The sequence below is a fragment of the Pleuronectes platessa genome, chromosome 13, assembly GCF_947347685.1.
Source record: "Pleuronectes platessa chromosome 13, fPlePla1.1, whole genome shotgun sequence".
Lineage (NCBI taxonomy): Eukaryota > Metazoa > Chordata > Actinopteri > Pleuronectiformes > Pleuronectidae > Pleuronectes > Pleuronectes platessa.
Window position 1 is genome coordinate 18,690,499 of NC_070638.1, and position 19,935 is coordinate 18,710,433.

The 19,935-nt window shown below is 42.9% G+C and overlaps 1 protein-coding gene across 1 annotated transcript; it reads left to right on the forward strand.

Annotated features, from left to right (window-relative positions):
* The first annotated feature begins 217 nt into the window (after positions 1 to 217).
* On the forward strand, positions 218 to 13,718 carry mmp14b (matrix metallopeptidase 14b (membrane-inserted)). Its single transcript, XM_053438453.1, has 10 exons — positions 218 to 877; positions 9,008 to 9,156; positions 9,265 to 9,387; positions 9,631 to 9,938; positions 10,416 to 10,577; positions 10,791 to 10,951; positions 11,036 to 11,174; positions 11,311 to 11,461; positions 12,272 to 12,387; positions 12,492 to 13,718. The coding sequence occupies exons 1-10, from the start codon at positions 779 to 781 to the stop codon at positions 12,944 to 12,946; spliced, it is 1,863 nt and encodes a 620-aa protein (XP_053294428.1). The 5' UTR covers positions 218 to 778; the 3' UTR covers positions 12,947 to 13,718.
* Positions 13,719 to 19,935: the final 6,217 nt, after the last annotated feature.

Sequence of the window (19,935 nt, forward strand, 5' to 3'; positions counted from 1 at the left end):
TCATATAGAAACCTGACACGTGAATTGTGCTCCAAAACCACTTTAGCAACGTCACTTATTAAGTTACAGTTAGCTCTGTTCGCACTCTAATCTTCGTTAGTAATGTAATTTAGGCACCAGATCATCGCCTAAGGGCAGGGGCCTGTCGTGCAATGGCTAATGCCAAGGTCACCAAGTTGATTCCAGCCTTCCATGTCAGAGGGGCGGATCCAGGAGGGGGAGCTTTGCAACCCTCTGCTTTCCAGCTGAAGGTCTTTAGGGAGTGTAAAACTACCACGTCTGCATCAGGGGAGAGAGGGGGATAAAAGAGGAGAGGAGAGGGGGATCAAAATAAGGATAGGGACATATAGAGGACAGCGAAGAGTTAAGAGCGCTTCACGAAAACACTGTCGGACGCAACATCTGGAGCAGAGCGCAGACCAAGTTCGGACATAAAATACGCACAGCCTGCAGCTCCAGAGCCTCCCCCACGTTTCCTGCTTCCTGCTTGCAGTAACATCCCGATTATTCGGTCAGAATTCACCAAAACGCGAGAAGAATGCACCGACTGGACAAATAACTCCCGTGGCTTCAGTAACTCAAGTATAAAGCTGCACAGACTCTGCGGGAAACTCCTTTTGCGCTGTGCTTAAAGTCGACCTCCTGCCTGCGCCTGGACATTGCTTTATGGAAACATTAAGTTTTCCCACAGAATGATCTGACAAGTGCCAGGAAGGGAGATTGTCAGTGGAGATCTGTCGTTTTTTGTTTTGTTTTTGTTTTCTTGGAGAGTGAAGTGATGGCGCTGGAGCTGAGGTCGCTTGTCCTGCTGCTGCTGCTGGCGGTGGTTTGGGAGCTGAGCGCACAGGGAGACACGGAGCGACACATCAATCCAGAGGTGAGAGGAGGAAAAACACAAACAAAAAGGTGCAGAATATATCCATGAAGGATAGGATACATGAAGAGGTGTATACAGATTAGATTGATACAAGCTAGGATAAATATTTACAGAAAATAGGAGTAAACAGAGATACAATATGGATAAATATAAATGGGAATAAAGATGAATTAATCCAGAGAATAGGAGAAATGATAAATAAATCCTGACTAAAGGAACAACGGTTATACAGTCAGAAGTATGGGAATAAAGATTAACAGATCAGAACATGGGAATAACGATTAATAGATCTAAAGATTAATAAATTCAGAGTATCTGATGATTAATACATTTAAAGAATGATTAATCAAGAGTATAGAATTAAAGATCAATAAATCCAGATTTAAATAATAAACTCAGATGGATTCTAAAATGAGGAAGTGGGATTAAAAAAAATCAAAACAGATGATTAAATCCAAATAAATAAATCTAGACTTTAGGAATAAAGTATCATAACTGATATTATAAGAAAGCTGGGATACAGTTTAGGATATAAAAGTTTAATTTTATATTCTCCCACTCCATAAGCAACACTGAATAATGTGTTAATAATTTTAACAAAGGATTCTCTCATTTGACAGATAAAAGGGTTTTATTTTTTTCACCCTGCTTATAATGAGGTTATGTTTATGGCAACAATAAACAACTCCAGATGTGGGATCCTTTCTACAGTTGTCCTGCGCCTCAAGTTGGCGCAGGAATCAGGGAATGGCCCTGACCCTGGGTTAGAGGAAGCAGCCTATAATGATGATAGCGCTCATGAAAACACAGAGAAATGCTGAGAGGGCAAAAGGAGAAGAGCGAGACAAAAAGCAAATGGGGAGAAATGCACAAGTTTGTTTTGTGGTCGGGGCCGAGACAGAGGCCATTTTTGTGGGAATGGAGGTGGAGGGGGGAGCTGGGATTTTGTGAGTGCAGATACATTCAGAGGGATGGGACATGTACAGTAATTGTTGACATCTGTCCTGAGTTACGGCTCATGCAGCGGACTGGGGCGAGGTGGGCTCAACAAACTGAGAGGCTCTGCAGCATCTCAGCCTCGAGCATCGGTGGAAAAACACTCGCCACAGTTTGAAGCCTGGTTCTAAAAAAGTTCAATAACCAACCAAAACCTAGTGCCAGGACAAAGGAGTGTTACAGAGCAAAGGGGCTGAGATTGAATCTGTTCTCATCCACACTGTTCAGCGCTGCACTTTTTAAATTTTACTTTTTTCCACTTCTCAGCAACAGTCAGGTCTTTCCTCAACAATCTTCCATTCCAACAGACAGTACAGGGTCAGAAAAGTTGTGCGTTGATGTTGCAGGAAGTGACATTGTTATGACACTAGTACACATCTGCTTCCTTTTGTGTTGCGTGTATGTGTTGTGTGTGTGTGGCACCAAATGTCTCCTTAATCATACCTATGGAGTCTGAATCATACTTCCAGCAGTGCCATTGGAAGAAAACTGAGCTGACCACATTGACCTACATTATACTGTCAACTTAAAGGCTCACTCTGTAAAATGTAATCAGAAGAGTCAACTCGCCGCCATTATTCACAACACAGGACTGGAACCTACTCTCACATTCACGTGATATTACACAAATTAAAAACGACATGAGAAATATACATATTATAATTTTTGTTTACATCAGTAATTATATCAATACTATTACCTTCAATAGTATTGAAATACTTAGTTAAGGGTGATCAGAAACACATTTTTTTATTTTGTGATACATCAGTTCAGTGAAGCAAATAATCTAGTTGCTATTGGCTTAACCCTTAGCCAATAAGGGTTGAAGATTTCAAGTAATGTCCCTCATCAAACTATTTGATGTGTAAAAAATTATAAACGCTTCATATGTTTAGTCCATTTCATTTGTTTAAAGGTTCAGTGTGTAGAATTTAGTGACTTCTAAAGTTGAAGTTGCATGTTGCAGCTGAACACCCCCATGAACGAGAACCTGTGGTAGCCTTCAGTTGTCATAAATACTCAAAAGCTGTTTAGTTTGTCAAGTTTGGACTACTGTAACAAAACATGGCGGCCACCGTAGAGAGGACCCGCTCCAGAAGTAAATATAACGTTTATAAAATATAAAGGATGCTAAGGTAAAGAAAACAACAATTCTTACAATTTAGATGAAACACACTGGTGAAACATCACTCCATTAATTCAATTTTCAGATTCTGCCAATATATTCGTTTCAGCTGAATCTTAAACCCCATAAAATAACTCAAACATAGTTCACCCATGTTTGTGGCAAACTTAAATTTAGATTTTTGAGAAAGAAAACTACATAATCCAGATGGCAATAGAAATGTAGATTGGTGTCCTTAAACCTTTTTGTAGCTGTTCCAGTACCAGTTTCGCACTAGTTTGAGTATAGTGCAACCTACACAACTTCTAGGCTTGACTGGAGAACATAAATCAGAGGAGACAGAATATGACGGGCAGATGTCGAACTTTAAACAAAGTCTGACCCATTTTTTTTATATCAGCATCAATGGCAGCTGGAGGAGCCTTAGTATAAAGAAGGTGGTCAGGTTTTGTTGACTGTAATGGTTCCTGAGAGTATAACAGTTATCAACCATGAATGTAGACACTGAAGTATAGAGTTGAGTAAATGATCTACGATTTTTCTGTGACTATGTGAATAAGTTGAGTTGTATTAAGGTCAAGTTTAACTTTTTAATCTATCTGGATAAGAGAAACTGGTACTCTGAGCTCGATGACTGGTGAGCATTAGGGATTTTTATGGTTAAAGAAAATACTGGTTGGGCTTTAATAAATGTCTCTGTGGTTTAAGGACAAGCGTGGCCTGAAGTGCCCTGTAGAGTTTCAATTAAGTTGATATTTATTTAGTGATTTATGTCTTTGGTTTTATTATGTTTTTATAAAGCTGCTACTTCCTCTGTTCCTTTTTCTATTCAAATTACAGATGCTATTCATATCATACATTGGCGTTCACAAACGCACAAGTCACCAGTATCACCGCACACTTCCGCCACTAAGCGGAATGTTTGCACTTTAGTTAACACTAAGTCTAATTAAGTGAGTGGTCATGTGTCACTGTTTCTGAGGTTGGGGTCCGTTGTTTTAAGGAAGCAGGAGTCATTTCCTGTGGCCTGTGGCAGAGACAGGAATAAGGCAGCTGTTTTTTATGCTTTTACCACAAATACACCTTGGTACGTCGGCGGCCACCTACTCGCTACACGCAAACACGTCATCTAGCATACAGCCACAGATCTTCTCTTATGCGCACGCATGTAGGAATGGCTACAAGCTGAGGTCACTCGCTACAAAGGAAGATGAATGGATAAGGAATGAGATGATGAAACTGAGGCAGGGGGAACAGTGAGGAGGCTGTTTATGCCTAGAATGGAAGGCATTGTTGTGATGGGACTGACGCAATCTGGTAATAGAGGAGTTGGAAAATGAAGCAATTACCAGTAGACTCGGACAGGATGTAGATCATAACCGTCATGTGAACATCCTGTATGAATATACTGTGTGTCGGCTTCTGTCTGTTTGGTTGAAGTGGTACCTTTACACCAGCCCCATCTCGTTCTCGTAATAGTCATTCAGAGGAAGGGGAGAAGTGAATAAGGAAGGAAGGAAGGAGAGAAGGAAGGGTGCACAGTTTCAGACAATGCCACATCCTTTTGTCCGTCAATGGGTGGCCCGAGGGCGGCCCCCCACAGGAAAGATAGGAAGTGTTACAGGAAATAAGGTAATAGGCAGTCATTACCTAATTTCCCTTAAAAGAAAGAAAGCAATGAGCAAATCACGATGGCATGATTTTGTTCGTGCCATCGAGATTTGTTTGAGATTGACTTCTTAATGAATTGATATTGGCACAGATTTGTGTTTTTCTATTCAGCCGGGGGTTACACAGATCACATACACTCACACAAACTGAAAGAGGTTTCTAGATGTGAGCTCAGGAGCACTTGGAAGCCAGCAGGTCGTAAAAATTTTTCCTGAAGGGGCAGCACTGACTTCAGTTGTGTATTTAGAGAAGGATTTTAATGTGTTGCACTTCATGTACCTATACACACAAATTCCCTTGCAAACAACCACACACAATCCCACACTAACAGCTCATAAAAAGCTGCTGCCAGTGAATTGTAAGCAATAATTTCATAGGTTTATAACATCGGACATAATACTGCAGCTCTCTGGACAGAGTGGGTGAATGAGTAATAATGAAGCGCTGGGTGTGTGTGATGTATACCCATCATGCCTCAGCTGGACTCCCATCGCTGTTGACCAGAGTTTCTTTCCATTGGCTCTTGCTGAACGGAACAACTGACTCTCTTTCTTTTTCTGAAATGCTATCCCTCCATCTCCCTTTCTCATCCTATACAAAATGAGCACTGTGCCTCCTGACGTCCATAGCAACGCTGTTCTATGTTGTTGATCTTCCATTAAACAATGAACTCGCACCACTGCGAATGAGCAAGCTGCGCCCTTGAGCTCAGAATCCTGGATGTGACTTTCCAAAAGTCCCTATGCTCAGTGCTCCACCACGTCTGTGCACTGCTGACAGTTTCAAGTACTGAACATCAGTGATCACAACCAGATAATACCCCAGTACTGATGCAATGCAATTGTCTTAGGGAATTTGGAGAGATTGCAGAGAAACATCCTCATCCTCAGTGAGTAGTTAGCCAAGAATGATGAAATAGTGGATAATGGATAAGAAGTCGAAATAGTGAGGTCAAAGTAATGGAGGAATAGTAAAAAAGCTAAAAGTAATGGGTAAACTAGAAGGGCACTCAGTCTAATAACACCACCAATGTCCAACAGTCACCTTAAAATCAATCAAACTGCTCCATATTCCTTGCACTCATCGATATCAGTACCCTAAATTTGCCCGATTTATTCATCAAAATCCATTAATTATTTTTCTAGGAAGAATGTAAAAGAGCACTCTATCTATCAATGTTAAAGAAAGTGAAAGAATATTCCCAGATAAACACCAACATTTAAGGGGTTCTCTCTGACCCATACCGAATCCTTTCACTGAGTTGAAATCCATTTAGTTTTTATGTTATCTCTCTTACAAACAAACCAACCCACAAACGGACGGGGGGAAACATAACCCTCTTGGCGGAGGTAATAATGTGAATAAATGAAAAGAGTTTATATCAAAGGGTTTTGGGGCACAAATGACTGAAGGTTTGGGAACTCCACCAAAACCTTGTAGTAGCCTGGACCGTCATCTCCTGTGCCACTGTAAATAGTGACCATTTCCTCTTCCTGCTTCTGCTTCAGCGACTCAGCCCATTAGTGCGGTCAAAAATAGTGCGAGTGTGACGGTGAATGAGACTTTGTCAAGTCACCTAAGGGACTAGGGAAGGAGGTGTGCTAGGCTTCATATTAAAACAAGTGTCCACTGTCATTCAACAGCAGCCTTTTGACTGAGCCCAGGGCCAAGTTAGGATGTGAATGTGTGAAAGAGAAGAATTAAGTTTCACACACAGTCAAAAACTCCCCTTTTCTTGTATTCACAGTGAAACACATCCAGTTCTAAATGGCAAAGTTTATATTTAACTTCAGGAGAGTTAATAATTATTAGCAGACCCACAAACTGCAAGAGTCTCATTCCGACTCTTAATTACAACCTCTAGATGTGACCTACCTCCATCTTTCCCTCCGTGCGTCCCTCTCTTTCCGGCTTATGTGGATGTGCTGTAACAGTTGCAAACAGAGAGTCTTTATGTGTCCACTGGCGCTACATGGGTGAGTCAGATCCAGAAAGGGCTCATTCAGAGGTGAAGTCTAAACACTAAGACCTCCGTGTCTCACTAAGACAGACAGAGAGGGACAGATTACACCAGGGGTGGGCAAACGGTTTGACTCGCGGGCCACAATTGGTTCTAAAATTTGACAGAGGGGCCGGGCCAGGACCAGATGGATGGAGTGTTTTTGTGAACTAATATAAATGACATGGAAAAATCATTACATGAAATGATTTGGCCTTTAACAAGTAGCAAAGCATTTATTTGCAAGGCAATTTAACAAAAGCTCGCCTTCGGAGAAAGGCTTGCTAGCCTTTGCTATTTCGAATGCCACCAAAAAACTTGCCTTGGTAGTTGATCCCTGAATCGCAGTTTGTCGGTGAAAAAAATGTTGCAGAGTCTGTAAATTAGCCACCAACCTCTGAGCCGTAGCTGCCCGTTCTTGCGTTGACTGCTTGCTAGCATAGTTAGCATGCTTCGTAGCAAAGTGACGGCCGATGTTGTACTCCTTGAAAACTGCGACAGTTTCTCGGCATATCAGGCATACAGCCTTCGATTGGACTTCAGTGAAAAAGTATTTTGTTTTGTACTCCGTGTTAAACACTGCACTCATTGTCCACTTTTCATTTTCTTGATCCGCTCATTTTACAGAAGGGCTCACAGCAGGGCAAAGCGAAAAAGTGAAGGGAGATCATGTGCCTGTTCGAGCCCTATACACCACACTCCTGGTCAAATTCTATTTAGCTGACGCTTTTATCCAAAGCAACTAACGTGCATTCAACACCGAGGGTACAAACCCAGAACAACATTTCTTATTTATTTAAAAATTGTTTGTATTTGGATACGTTCGGCGGGCCGGATTAAAAACCCCAACGGCTTTTTGTTTTCAGATCAAAACTACAGTAACAAAGCAGATAAACATGTTTTGCCTTTTTTTGTATTTATTAACTAGTAACATCAGATAAGATTCACAGCAATGATCGGGCTGCGCTGGGTGTGGTTGTTACTAAGTATTTACCCTCAAGTCTCTCTGGGTTTTCCATGAGAGAGGAATGAGGCAGAAGAGAGAAGGGGGAGGAGTAATACGGCAAAGACAGAGACATTGACGTGGGGGGAAGAGTTTGAGTTTTGAGGTTTGGATGCGACTGGGACAAAATTCCCAGTTAAATTACTAACTGACGCTGCTGCTTGACTGGAGACATTGGCTGAGGTTTGCCCAAGGCCCGAGTCTCACCCTGGGACACTCCCTATCTTTCTCTCTTCTCTCTCAATGCCTTTCTCCTCACATATGCCATGACCATGGCTGTTTCCAAACCATCCAGAATAAAAAACGATTTTAATAAAAGATCACATCAAGTCCTTCGGTGCAATGAAGAATCCCCCTCAAGAAAAGTCTAAACAGTCGAGCTCATATATCCAAACATTAAACATCCTAAAAGCACATTACGAGCTCACAAAGTGACTGCGTACACCAGGATATCAAAGCGGCCTTGGTTTTCACAGTGCTCACAATAGCCTCAGTGTTATTTTTCAGGTCCAGTTTAAGAGGGAAAGACTTTGAGAGAAGCAGTGTGGGAGAGGTGCAGAGCAAAGCAGCTGGCTCAGGTCCAGATGTCAACCCGGCACCGCTCTGAAATGAGTTTCCAGGGGAAAGTAAGGTCAATCACAGCCGAGACGGAGGGATCCGGATCAATGAAGAACTCAGTGACCATCATAAAATGTCCTCCAAATGGTTTACACAAATACTTTCATCCTGTACTGTAAAATAACTGATGCAATCTGCACTGAAACCAGCAGAATGAGTCCAATATAGAAACTGAGGTTAATGTTTAACTCTTTCCTCGTCCGGTTTCCGTCTCACAGGGTTTTGGCTGAAACCTGAACCGCATTTGTTTGATGGTTTTTTGGGCTGTTATAACTCAGCGTTCTTCTTAGATGTTGACCTTAGTTTTAATTAATTACGGTGTTCACTGGAAAGCCCGGGCTGTTGGTTGAAAAAGTTTCTGTGATTAGTCATAAAATGGAGATGTGCCAGGTGCTTGAAACTGATGTCTCTCCTGCCGGCTTTGAAACACCAAAACACAGAAAGACATTATTCAAGACCTTATTTTTCGGCTGTCACGGAGGAATGTGTTTTTGCTGCAAGTGCATCAAAACATCCTCCTGAACTTGTTGTCATTGCAACTGACTAATTACAGCATACAAAGCAGATCCCCCACGCTTGATCACCAAATAAAAATCAAGTGACTTGTGAATTGTATTTGTGTTTTGTTTTTGTTTCTACATTCTGACTCTGGAGGCTCCTTTGGTTTCATTTTCCACTATTTCTCACAAGTCTCCTTTATTTTGCTCTCTTCTTCAGTCGTGGCTGCAGCAGTACGGTTACTTGCCTCCAGGGGACCTGAGGACCCACTCCCTCCGCTCGCCTCACTCCGTCTCCTCAGCCATTGCTGCCATGCAGAGGTTCTACGGCCTCACTATCACCGGCAGCTTCGATGACAGCACCGTCAAGTAAGCACCGTCAAACAGCCTTATTCTACATGTAGCTTGGCTCAAACAGATAAAAAAGCTGCAATTTTTGCAACGTGTTGTCAACGGAGCATGTCCTCTGTCTGACAGGGCCATGAAGCGCCCGCGCTGTGGAGTGCCGGATAAGTTTGGTGCTGAGCTGAAGAGCAACCTGAGGAGGAAGCGATATGCTATCCAGGGCCTGAAGTGGAACAAAAGAGACATCACTTTCTCGTAAGTCAACAGTGCTCCACCTGAATGTGATGCACCTCCAGATGCATGGCTGAATGGTACCACATGCATTTTGTACTCTATAGTAATAATCTTAATTCCGTTAATCAGTGTACCAAATGAGCAAATGTCAGAGACTACTGATAAACTGAAACTGAAAGAGGAAATAACTTAACTTAATAAAATTACTTCTCCTCTACATGTTCTCCTCCCTCCACACATTCTTTAACACTTTATACATCACAGTATACAGAACTACACCCCAAAGGTGGGTGAGTACGAGACCCATGAGGCCATCAGGAAGGCCTTTAAGGTGTGGGAGAGCGTCACCCCTCTGCGTTTCCGGGAGATCCCCTACAGTTACATCCGGGACAAAGTGGAGGAGTTTGCCGATATCATGCTCTTCTTTGCTGAGGGTTTCCATGGCGACAGCAGCCCGTTCGACGGCGAGGGGGGCTTCCTGGCCCATGCCTATTTCCCCAGCAATGGCATTGGTGGAGACACCCACTTTGATGCGGCTGAGCCGTGGACGATTGGAAACCGGGATCTGTATGGTAAAGGCTACGCTGAAACAGACACTCTGATAAAGACTGTTTAGTTTGTCTTCATTCCCTTAAACCTGCTGACACAAGAAGGCCTGAATGTGGAGACTTACTTTGCATGTTGGTAGTCAGGACTCACACAGTCAGTGAAACCCACGCAGACAGAAACAGGTCCGGTCTTGTGTCAGTACATTTAAGGGAGTGAATACCCTGGGGTGGGTTGAGACTGCAGAAACACAGCTCTGCAGTGTCAGCCATTTCTGTCAAACACACCTTCACATGAGCAGCTGGGTTTATTTCTGATCTGTTGTTTTGTCACACAGCTGTGTGCTTTTGAGTCACTTTAAAATTAGGAAACAGGAAAATTCCCCCCAATCATTGACTCACCTTCATTTAATATAACCTGTGGTTTTGAATAGCCTACTCTACTCTAATTGTCAAGATATAACATCACAACAATTGATGTCTTGCTGTCGGTATTTGTTGCAGGAAATGATATATTCCTCGTTGCGGTGCATGAGCTGGGCCATGCTATGGGTCTGGAGCACTCCAATGACCCTTCAGCCATTATGGCTCCATTCTACCAGTGGATGGACACCGACAACTTCCAACTTCCTGATGATGACCGCAGAGGCATACAGCAGCTGTATGGTATGTTATCAACAAAGTCATCATCCCAATCACGGTCGGAAAAGATCATCTTATATTTGTTTTCCTTGGAGCATGTAAAAACTGAATGTTGTCAAAATACGTGCTATATTATGTGATGTTCAATACAATTTCTAACACACTCTGCACTGGCAGTTGGGAATGTTAAGAACTAGAGTTAAGGTTGTGTCTTTCCATATGTTCTTCTTCCAACAGGGTCAAACTCAGGCCCCGTGCCCCCTCCTGTAACGCAATCCTCCCCTGACCACGATCCAGAGCCCACATACTCACCGGATAAGCCTCGCTTTGGCCCCAGTATCTGTGATGGACACTTTGACACCATTGCCATCCTAAGAGGAGAAATGTTTGTGTTCAAGGTAAAACAGCCTCAAGTAATAGTTTCGATTCGATAGTTGGGAAATGGGGCTGTTTAAAAATCTCTCAATGTGGTTCCTTTTCAGGATAAGTGGTTCTGGCGAGTGCGCAACAACCAGGTGTTAGAAGGCTACCCCATGCCGCTTGGTCACTTCTGGAGGGGACTGCCCACTCATATGAATGCTGCATTTGAAAGGGAAGATGGGAAATTTGCTTTCTTTAAAGGTTAGTCTGAATTACCTACTTTGACAGAGCATTTTCATGTTTTCCCTTTTTAAAAGCATTACAACAAGATATTGTCAGTCTCTCCCTATTGGTCTCTGTCTCCACTCTTCCTCATTCTGCGTTCATGTCTTTCCAGGGGACAAGTACTGGGTGTTCAGTGAATCTATTATGGATACTGGTTACCCTAAGACTCTGAAAGAAATGGGCACTGGGCTTCCCAAAGATCGAATAGATGCGGCTCTCTTCTACACTCCCACAGGACAGACGTTCTTCTTCAGAGCAAACAAGTTAGTCATCTTCAGCGTGTGTGTGTGTGTGTGTCATATTCCCGAATGAAACTCAGCTGAAGTTTATAAAGAAGTTGTTTTCACCAACCATGAATTACAAACCCACTTCTCCTTTAAACATGAAAACAAACCCTCAGGGGACTTCAGAGCTTGGCAAAGCTCCCTATAATTAAACCATAGTCATTGTTGTAAAGAAGGAGGGTAATATGTGGCAGTTAGTGATTATCATTGTGCCACCTACATAAACAAAGTCCATGACTTTTTGTTTAAAAAAGTTGCACACTAAGACTAAAACACCTCAATCCAAGAACGCAGAGTTTATGGTCAGCCAAGTGGTTTAAGTCACATAAAAACAGCAGGAAAACACACAGACAGAGTTTTCGGGGTCAAGAGCCAGTCAAGTCTCAAGTCATTTAAGAACAGTCAAAACTTTAAAATTGGTTGTAACAAATCTCAGATAAAAGTCCATGTCAAGTCTCAAGTGTTGTAATACAAGTCAAGTTTAAAACCATTTGCGACAAGCTTCATTCAAGTTGAATATTCAGTCTTTTAGGAAGTCAACAACTAGTCTCTGGTTTATCAGGACCAGTCCAAGTCAAGTCCTGAGTTTTTCAGACCAAGTCTCCGTTTTTTAAAGAAGATTTAAAGAAAATTTGTTCCAAGTAATATCTCAAGTCAAAACAAGCCTCAAGTGCTTTCAAGTCATAAGTCTTCAAAAATCAAAGTGCATGTCAGGATCCAAATCCTTTAAGGTTTCTGAATGTGACCCCAAACTCATCTTAGCTGTTCTTCTCTATTATATTTCAATAGGTATTACCGTTTCAATGAATACTCCAGAAGTGTTGATGATGGCTATCCAAAATCTGTAAGTGTGTGGCAGGGAGTGCCTGAAAACATCAAGTCAGCCTTCATGAGCAAAGATCAAGGTAAGGGGGATTACTTTTTTATTCAATTGTGAACTGATACATTTAAAAGTTATTTTTATTTCAGCACAGGTTTGTTTCTAACATGTTTTCCCTCCACCCGTCAGCATACACCTACTTCTATAAAGCCAACAAGTACTGGAAGTACAACAACCAGATGATGCGCGTGGAGCCAGGATACCCCAAGTCAGCCCTTCGCGACTGGATGGGCTGCCCCAATGAAGACCCCAAGACGGACGGAGGAACAGGGGGTGGCGGACATGATAAGGACAAGGAGAGAGAGAAAGACAAGGAGCAGGAGGATAAGGACAGAGCTAAAGATAGAGAGAGGGACAGAGACAGGGAGAGAGAGACAGAGAGAGAGGAGGATACGGAGGTGATCATTATTGAAGTGGATGAGGAGGGAGGGGCGAGTGGCGGAGCCGGAGCAGCAGCCGTGGTCGTGCCGCTCTTCCTGTTAGTGTGTGTGATTGCGACGCTGGCAGCCTTGGTGTTCTTCCGTCGGTACGGTACCCCCCGCCGACTCCTCTACTGCCAACGATCTCTACTGGACAAGGTGTAGACAGAGGAGGAGGGGAGGGAGACGGCAGGGAAAGACGGCGAGAGAGAGAAAGAAAGTGGAAGGAAATTTTCGTCACAGATAAAAAAAGAGCAGGAGAGAAAGAGGCCTAACCAGAGAGAGAGCAAAGGGAAAAATGCTTGACTTGCATTTTTTTTTCTTCATATTTTGACCACTGCCAGATTCCTTTTGCTTTATCTCTCAATCACTCCATCCTTACCTTTTGAAATTGTATCTCTCCCTTCGCTCTCTGCCTCTCATCCCGTGGTTACTGACGCCAGCTCTTTGCTGTTTGTTTTAGCGTTTTTCAATGTCTTACTTTTAGTCTTCTGTGTCAGTGGTCATTGTTTGTCCTCGTGACTCTCCGATTTGAACCTGCATCTCTTTGACGCCCATTCTAGCATGATCCTTTGCGTAAACAAAACGGTGTGTTTTGATTTGTTCATTCTTCCCACTTGTTAACTTGCACAATCATGTAAACCCACATATCTGGAAACCACAGTGGCACAGTCATTGTTTGTCTTAATCTTCCAGTAAATGAACATTTCAGAGCCAGTATGGACCATAAAAGGGAACCAAAAAATGAGCTTATGTCCTTATGAGGCGTGAGTTAGACTCATGTCAGCGTAAAGAAATAAATACAACTGTCCTTTTCTTTTTTTATCTAAAAGTGCTGATTATTATTATGACTATTACTATTATTGTTGTTGTCTTGCGTGTAAAGAATGTTTTTTGTACATTGTCATTAAAAAGTCCTGCTGGACAGTGACATACAGTATTGAAAGTGGCCTTAATTTTATATATGTGGGGACAGTGAATGGGGAAGGGGGTGATGTATTCTTGAAACTTGACTGTTTTTTTTTTTTTTTACTTGAATCCATCTCAAATGAAATAAATTGACAATCTGAAAATGACTCCTTTTGTCATTGTACTTGTTTACGTTTTTCCAATCATGGTGCTACATTACTAGTCAGGTTATAAGTAGTTTAACAACAATGATAATAATACTAGTGGTGATGATGATAATTATGATAATGATCTAGCTTTTTATTAAGATTGTGTGTGTCCTAAATCACTTTTTAAGCTTTCTTACAAAATAAAGTAATTTCAAAAGGCTTTCCGTGCTTTAATTTTCCCTTTGTAAACCATTCACTCCATCTTTCTTTCTACCATATTTATCTTAACAGCTGGTACCATTAATGATGTCATATTTTGACTTAGGCCTAATTGATTTCATATGATCCATCTCTCACTAACACTCTTCTCCTTAACCAAACGCATTGATCACACCACTGCTCCATCTGGTATTTCCCAGTCCTCCTGGACCTCCAGATTTCTTGCTCCCCGACCGCACCACTCAGTGTTACTGGGGCTCGGAAACTGGCAGGCCAGAAACTGGGTTGGAAAGCGCGGACTGGAACCAAAGCTCAAGTAGAAACAGGGATGAAGACGAGTGTGTACAGCCATTGCTCACAGCAGGAAAACATATGTCTGCTATACGGTTAAAGAGAAAGAGAAAGAGAGAGAGAGAGAGAGAGAGAGAGAGAGAGAGAGAGAGAGAGAGAGAGAGAGAGAGAGAGGAGGGAGGGAGCGAGCGAGAGAGAGAGAGAGAGAGAGAGAGAGAGAGCTCATAAAGTTCTAATAAGGATACGTGTGTGTGTCCTTGTGTTTCCATCCGTATGAGGACCACAGATCCCAGTTAGATGATGAGAGAGGTTTTTATTTCTAGGATTGAGTTAAGCAGTGGAATGTAGATGATCAACTTGGAGTCAGTGGGTGAATGTGGTCTAAGCGGGTCTTTATTAGTACAGTAATCCAAACATGCTCTCATGCATGTTTTGCACAGCTGTAAATGCTTTTATTTGTGCATCATGCACACTGTATGCGTACATTTCCATCCAATAAAAGCTCAAAGCGCAAAGCTAGGCGTCGCCCTGCTCCTTAATGATCTTGCTAATGAACAACTGCACACACACTTCAGACCCACTGTTAAGAAAACTGACTGTAAGAAAAAGAGAGGAGGTGGTGGTCAGGGGGGGGGGGGGGGGGGGCAGCATCTGTATGATATGTTATGATTACTGGAATGAGACTTTCTGCAATTAAAATGGCAAGGTACTTTTCCCAATTGTGCTGAGAAAGACCCGGGGCGCCCATTTGTCTCCACTTGGCTGGGGAGAGGAGTCACGAGGATATTTGGTGGGGGGAGAAGAGTGGAGGACAGAGGAGGAGGAGATGAAGGAGGAGTGAGGAGGGTTAAGTCAGATTTAGAGGCCAGAGATGAAGCAGAATTCCATGAACAACATCTGGAATTCTGACTCCATCATGTGCGCCAGACAAACAGCAAGACCTGGCAGCAAGGGGATGGGGGATGGGAGTCGGTTTAAATCTGTTTTAATTGGCTTTTTCCCTGCATCACAGTCAAGTTATAGGATATGTAAAGAAAGAATTGCATATTATTTGTATATCCTCCTTTCACTGTCGTCTGTCTTTTTGTGCATGATCTTCTCCATACGCTCAACGTGTCTGTGACCTGCACACAGGTCAAAAATATAGCTTTGGGTCACAATCTGATGTTTTCTGTCTTCCCCAGCTGATTCTGCAGAGTGAAAAAAAAAAAAGAATCGCCTCAGCATAATTCTTCCCCACAGTCCTCTCTTTTCTCTCGATGTGTAACCAGAGAGCTTTTTCTTCACTGTCTGTGAAATGACTCACTTCTTTCTTTCACAGAGTCCAACAAAAGGACTACACCGCCATGTTCCGGCCTCTTCCAGCAATCTCTCCTGCTCTCACGCTTCACCCAGATATGTGAAAAGGTCATTTCTGGCTCGGATTCCTGCAGTGCTACTTTAACAAGTATACTTTTTTACAAAAAGGCTGAGCTACAAACTAACTCTTCCATTCCTGCCAAGTATTTCTGTCATCTCTATGTTAAATTCAACTCAACAAATACCACACGCTTCTTTTATGTCTCTGTGCTGGACACTTCCTGTGCCAGTTTCAGCTGGCATGTGTGTAGCCTGCAGGCTGATGAATGGAAACTTCCCAATAGGGGAAGTCCTGATCTTGGCTATTGTGTCTCATAATGGCCACAGCGAACATCACACTGTTATTGCAGCACCAGCCTCAGAGAGCAGAGTGAGTAACTTTTCCACTAAATGAGGATGAATGATGAACACAGAGCAGTTGGCCGTGCTCTCTGCCTGGTAACAAGGACGTGGGATTGTGGAAGGCAGCGTTTCTTAAGGGAGCTGGTGGGTGGCTATATAGGTTACACATGGTTTTCATTTGTGCCAGTTAAAACCCTGCCACATCCTGCACCATGCACTAATACAACAGAGGGGTTGCAAACTGTCTGTGTTCTAATGCTGCCACACAACCAAATAGACATGGAGATGCCATTGGCTTGCTGCTTTGTTCACTTCCTTTCATCAGACAGCAGAGGTGATGTCACTGCCCTTTGTTGTCACCACAACGTTTCCAGGACAATTGTGAAGGACTCTTGTTCTGCATGTTCACATTCATCTGTGAAAGAAGATCCTATTTATCATGTGGCCATCTGACAACTTTAAAAGCATGCACCGTCAGGTCATTTTTCAACTTACATATAAAGAGGTAAATGGGCTGCATCTATATGGGACTTTCGTAGTCCTGGTGACCACTTTAAGCACTTTGCAGTCAGGTCACCTTCACACACAGCTATTACAAGCTGGACTTTTTTATCACACATCCTGACAGACAGACATCGCAGCAATTCAGGGTAACAGCCCCGAGGACACTTCGGCATTCAGACATCGAACCACCGACCTGTCCTTCAGGTTGGTGGACAACTCACACCATGTGGGTCCCAATAATGCCTTTTGATGGACTTTTTTTTTACAAATATGCTTATTGGTAGGTTAATGCCAAACCAACAAGTGTCAAGAGACGACTTTGATATTTGTATAATGTTTGTTTGTGTGTGTTTTCCTCACTGATACCAAAGCCTGGTCCTTATGAGGAAGATATAACTTTTTCATAATTTGATTTATGATGTCCTGGTTAAGTTTAGGGTAAGGTGATAGTCAAGCTGTCCACAGTGCAAAGCCCTGGTAAGGATAGCTATGCAAACCTGTGTTTGTGCATGTGTACACACACATGCACAAAGCAAAGTGCGACTTATAAAGTATCTTCAAATGTGTGTGGGGGGCATTTAAAAACTGATGTGCAGAAACAATACAGTAATGGCAGATCGTGGACTGGAAAAGCACAGGAGTAAACAAACAAAAATGTCTCTATTCCATGCAATGACCCCAATAAACCCAGCAGGATTAATATCAGCACCCTGAAACTGCCATATACACTGTAAATGGAATGCAGTCATTGTTTACTGATTTAAACCTGTGTGCTTCCTGCTGTGACCTAATAACGTAAATATTGTGAAAAGGTCAAACCTCAAAGGAGGTTTGTTCTCTATTCATGTGCTTAGTAGCATGGTATTTCTGAGCTGCTGCTATCTCACGGTCTCTCTCTTATAGACACACACCCACACGCACACGCACACGCACACACACAATTTTTATGTAGTGCCCTCTCCCGTGGCAGCGGAGGGATCAATACCTAATACATTTTCCGTTCTGGCTGAATCTTATTATTCCATTTAGCTACACATGGAGATGTGCATGGAAAAGAATTTCCCCCCATTACTTAACAGTTTCTCGAGTGCCCCAGATGTCCCAATCTCAGCTTTTCTCTGCATCATCATGTCTCTCAGCAAATGTTTGGTTTGCGATCGTTGTTTTCTTAGTCGTGCAGTTTTGCCCGTCTCTGCCCCCTCAGTGCTGAATCTGCTTTAAGCTATCATTAAGCAGTCATACATGTCTGGTTTCGTTGCGTTCGACACAATTTCTGCCGTTTGTATTGGGTGTGGTGCAGGGGGGAGCGGTCTCTTAAATGCCAGAGAGGGGTATTGTGTGGGTGAAAAAAAGTACAGGTGGAAGGAAGTTGAACAATCCCAACCTCCTTGGTTTGTCTTTTTTTTCAAACCTTCACAAGTCTTACAAGCCCCGCAGGAAAACAAAGGAGATGCTGATTCAGCTTCCACAAGCACAGCTCCCCTCACCCTGACCCAGCCATATCCGCAAGGAAACCCCCCTGCTCTGCCCCAGGCCTCAGCAGGATAGTGGGCACATTTCATCTGAAATCTAAATATACGTACAGTCCCTGTCTGAACTCTTGAGACCACAAGAAGCAAGATCCCCGAACTCATTCTTCTTCCTCCTTACCCTCTCCTGCAGCTTGTTAATGAAGTAACACAACCTCGTGCATGGTTTTTTTCCTCCCCTCACCAACTCTTCCATCGCAACAGGCCACATCTGGTTTCCATAAGCACATACATGTCATCACAAAGAAGAGGAGGGGGAAGAAAAGAGAGGGGTGACCGAAAGAGGAGGGGGAAGGGTGTGTATATATCAAGGGACGTTTAAGGAGTGCTAAGACTGACTGTCAAGATACTGCTTTTATTCATCATTTCTCCAAAATCGTATCTCATCTTTTGCATGACTCAGTCCAGCTTCCCTTCGCTATCGATATAAAATGAAATCCATAAGAGCCATGGGTAGATAGGAGACAGACAGCAGGAAAAACTCCCATGTCAGAGTGGACGAGGAAAAGTCAGTGGGACTTGAAGAGATCAGAAGGCCCACATCAGAGGTAGTCCTTGAAATCAGAGCTTAGAGGGACTCAGTTCCCAACAGGGGTGGACACAAAGACCTGCGTGGTGGGCAGGGCAGACAAGTGGGGAGGTAAATTCAAGGGAGGGGGGAGCTGCTTACAAAGCAAAAACACATGGTCTTTTCTGCCCACTCATCAGCATTAGGAGTGGCTTTGCTCCGCTGACTGTCGGGTCATGGACGTCTTCACCGCTGACCTGAGCCCTGCACCAGGCACAGGTGGTCCACCAGCCGTCACCAGAGGGTTTGTAAAAGAAAAAAACTGCAACTGCAGGAACATGGTTTTGTGTCATCTCTACATCTGTGGTCACAGAGCTGCCCAGCTGCTCCACGTTAGATTTGGCAGGAACAGCAATGGCCTTCCTGTTCATAAGTTGAACTAGTGAGAGCTCATCCTGGGTCTAAGCAGCAGTGGGCAGAACAGCTGTCGAAATATATCTACGATGGGCGCAACAGACATTGTTTTGAATTTACAGACCTGGTGCCAAATTAACCCCTTGCAGAGCCTTGTTTGGCCTCTTTGGTGGGACCAGTACTTCACATCTTAACCATCCTTTGAAGATTCAATTAGAAATCTATTACGTACCTTTTGCACTGATAAAAAGAACCCCACTTACATATAGCATTTGTCAGTAATGGGAATGGATTTAATCTTCATTCACCCCCAGGTCAAATGACTCAGCAGAAGAAACAGGTTTTTATCTATTCCAGCTTTGATCGGCATTGATAAAAACATGACACCTGGGTGAACATGCTCTAAACCCACTGCACATTAACAAGCACCAAAGGTTAGCATCTAACTCTGCCAGCCTATATTTCCATCCATTTTAATATATTTTTTTAATTAAATAACCATTTCTTCTAGTCCCACATTAAAGTCACAATAATATAGTATATCCATTCCACAGATAAGGTATAATTGGGCGAAATGATTACTGCTGCACTTGTTTTTTTATTCTCAAATTATTTTGAGAAAACTTTGTTGTAGGTTTATAGACAGTGGCATTTAGTTAAAAAAAAACACTGGATCCTACATTTCAACAGTAACTATTTCTATTTCACCAGCCCCTCAGGTTTCAATCTTCAAAAACTGTCTGGTAAAAGCTCAAGAGGCTGTGACAAATGCTTCCCAACTCGAATATAAGCTTTTTCTCATCGTCAAACTATCGTCAGGGAACTAGAGACACAGTCATTAGAGATGGAAGACGTCTTTCTCTCTGGCTCGGATTCCAACTAGGCTGGACTTATAAATGTGTTCTGGGGCAGCCAGAGAGATGCCAGGGA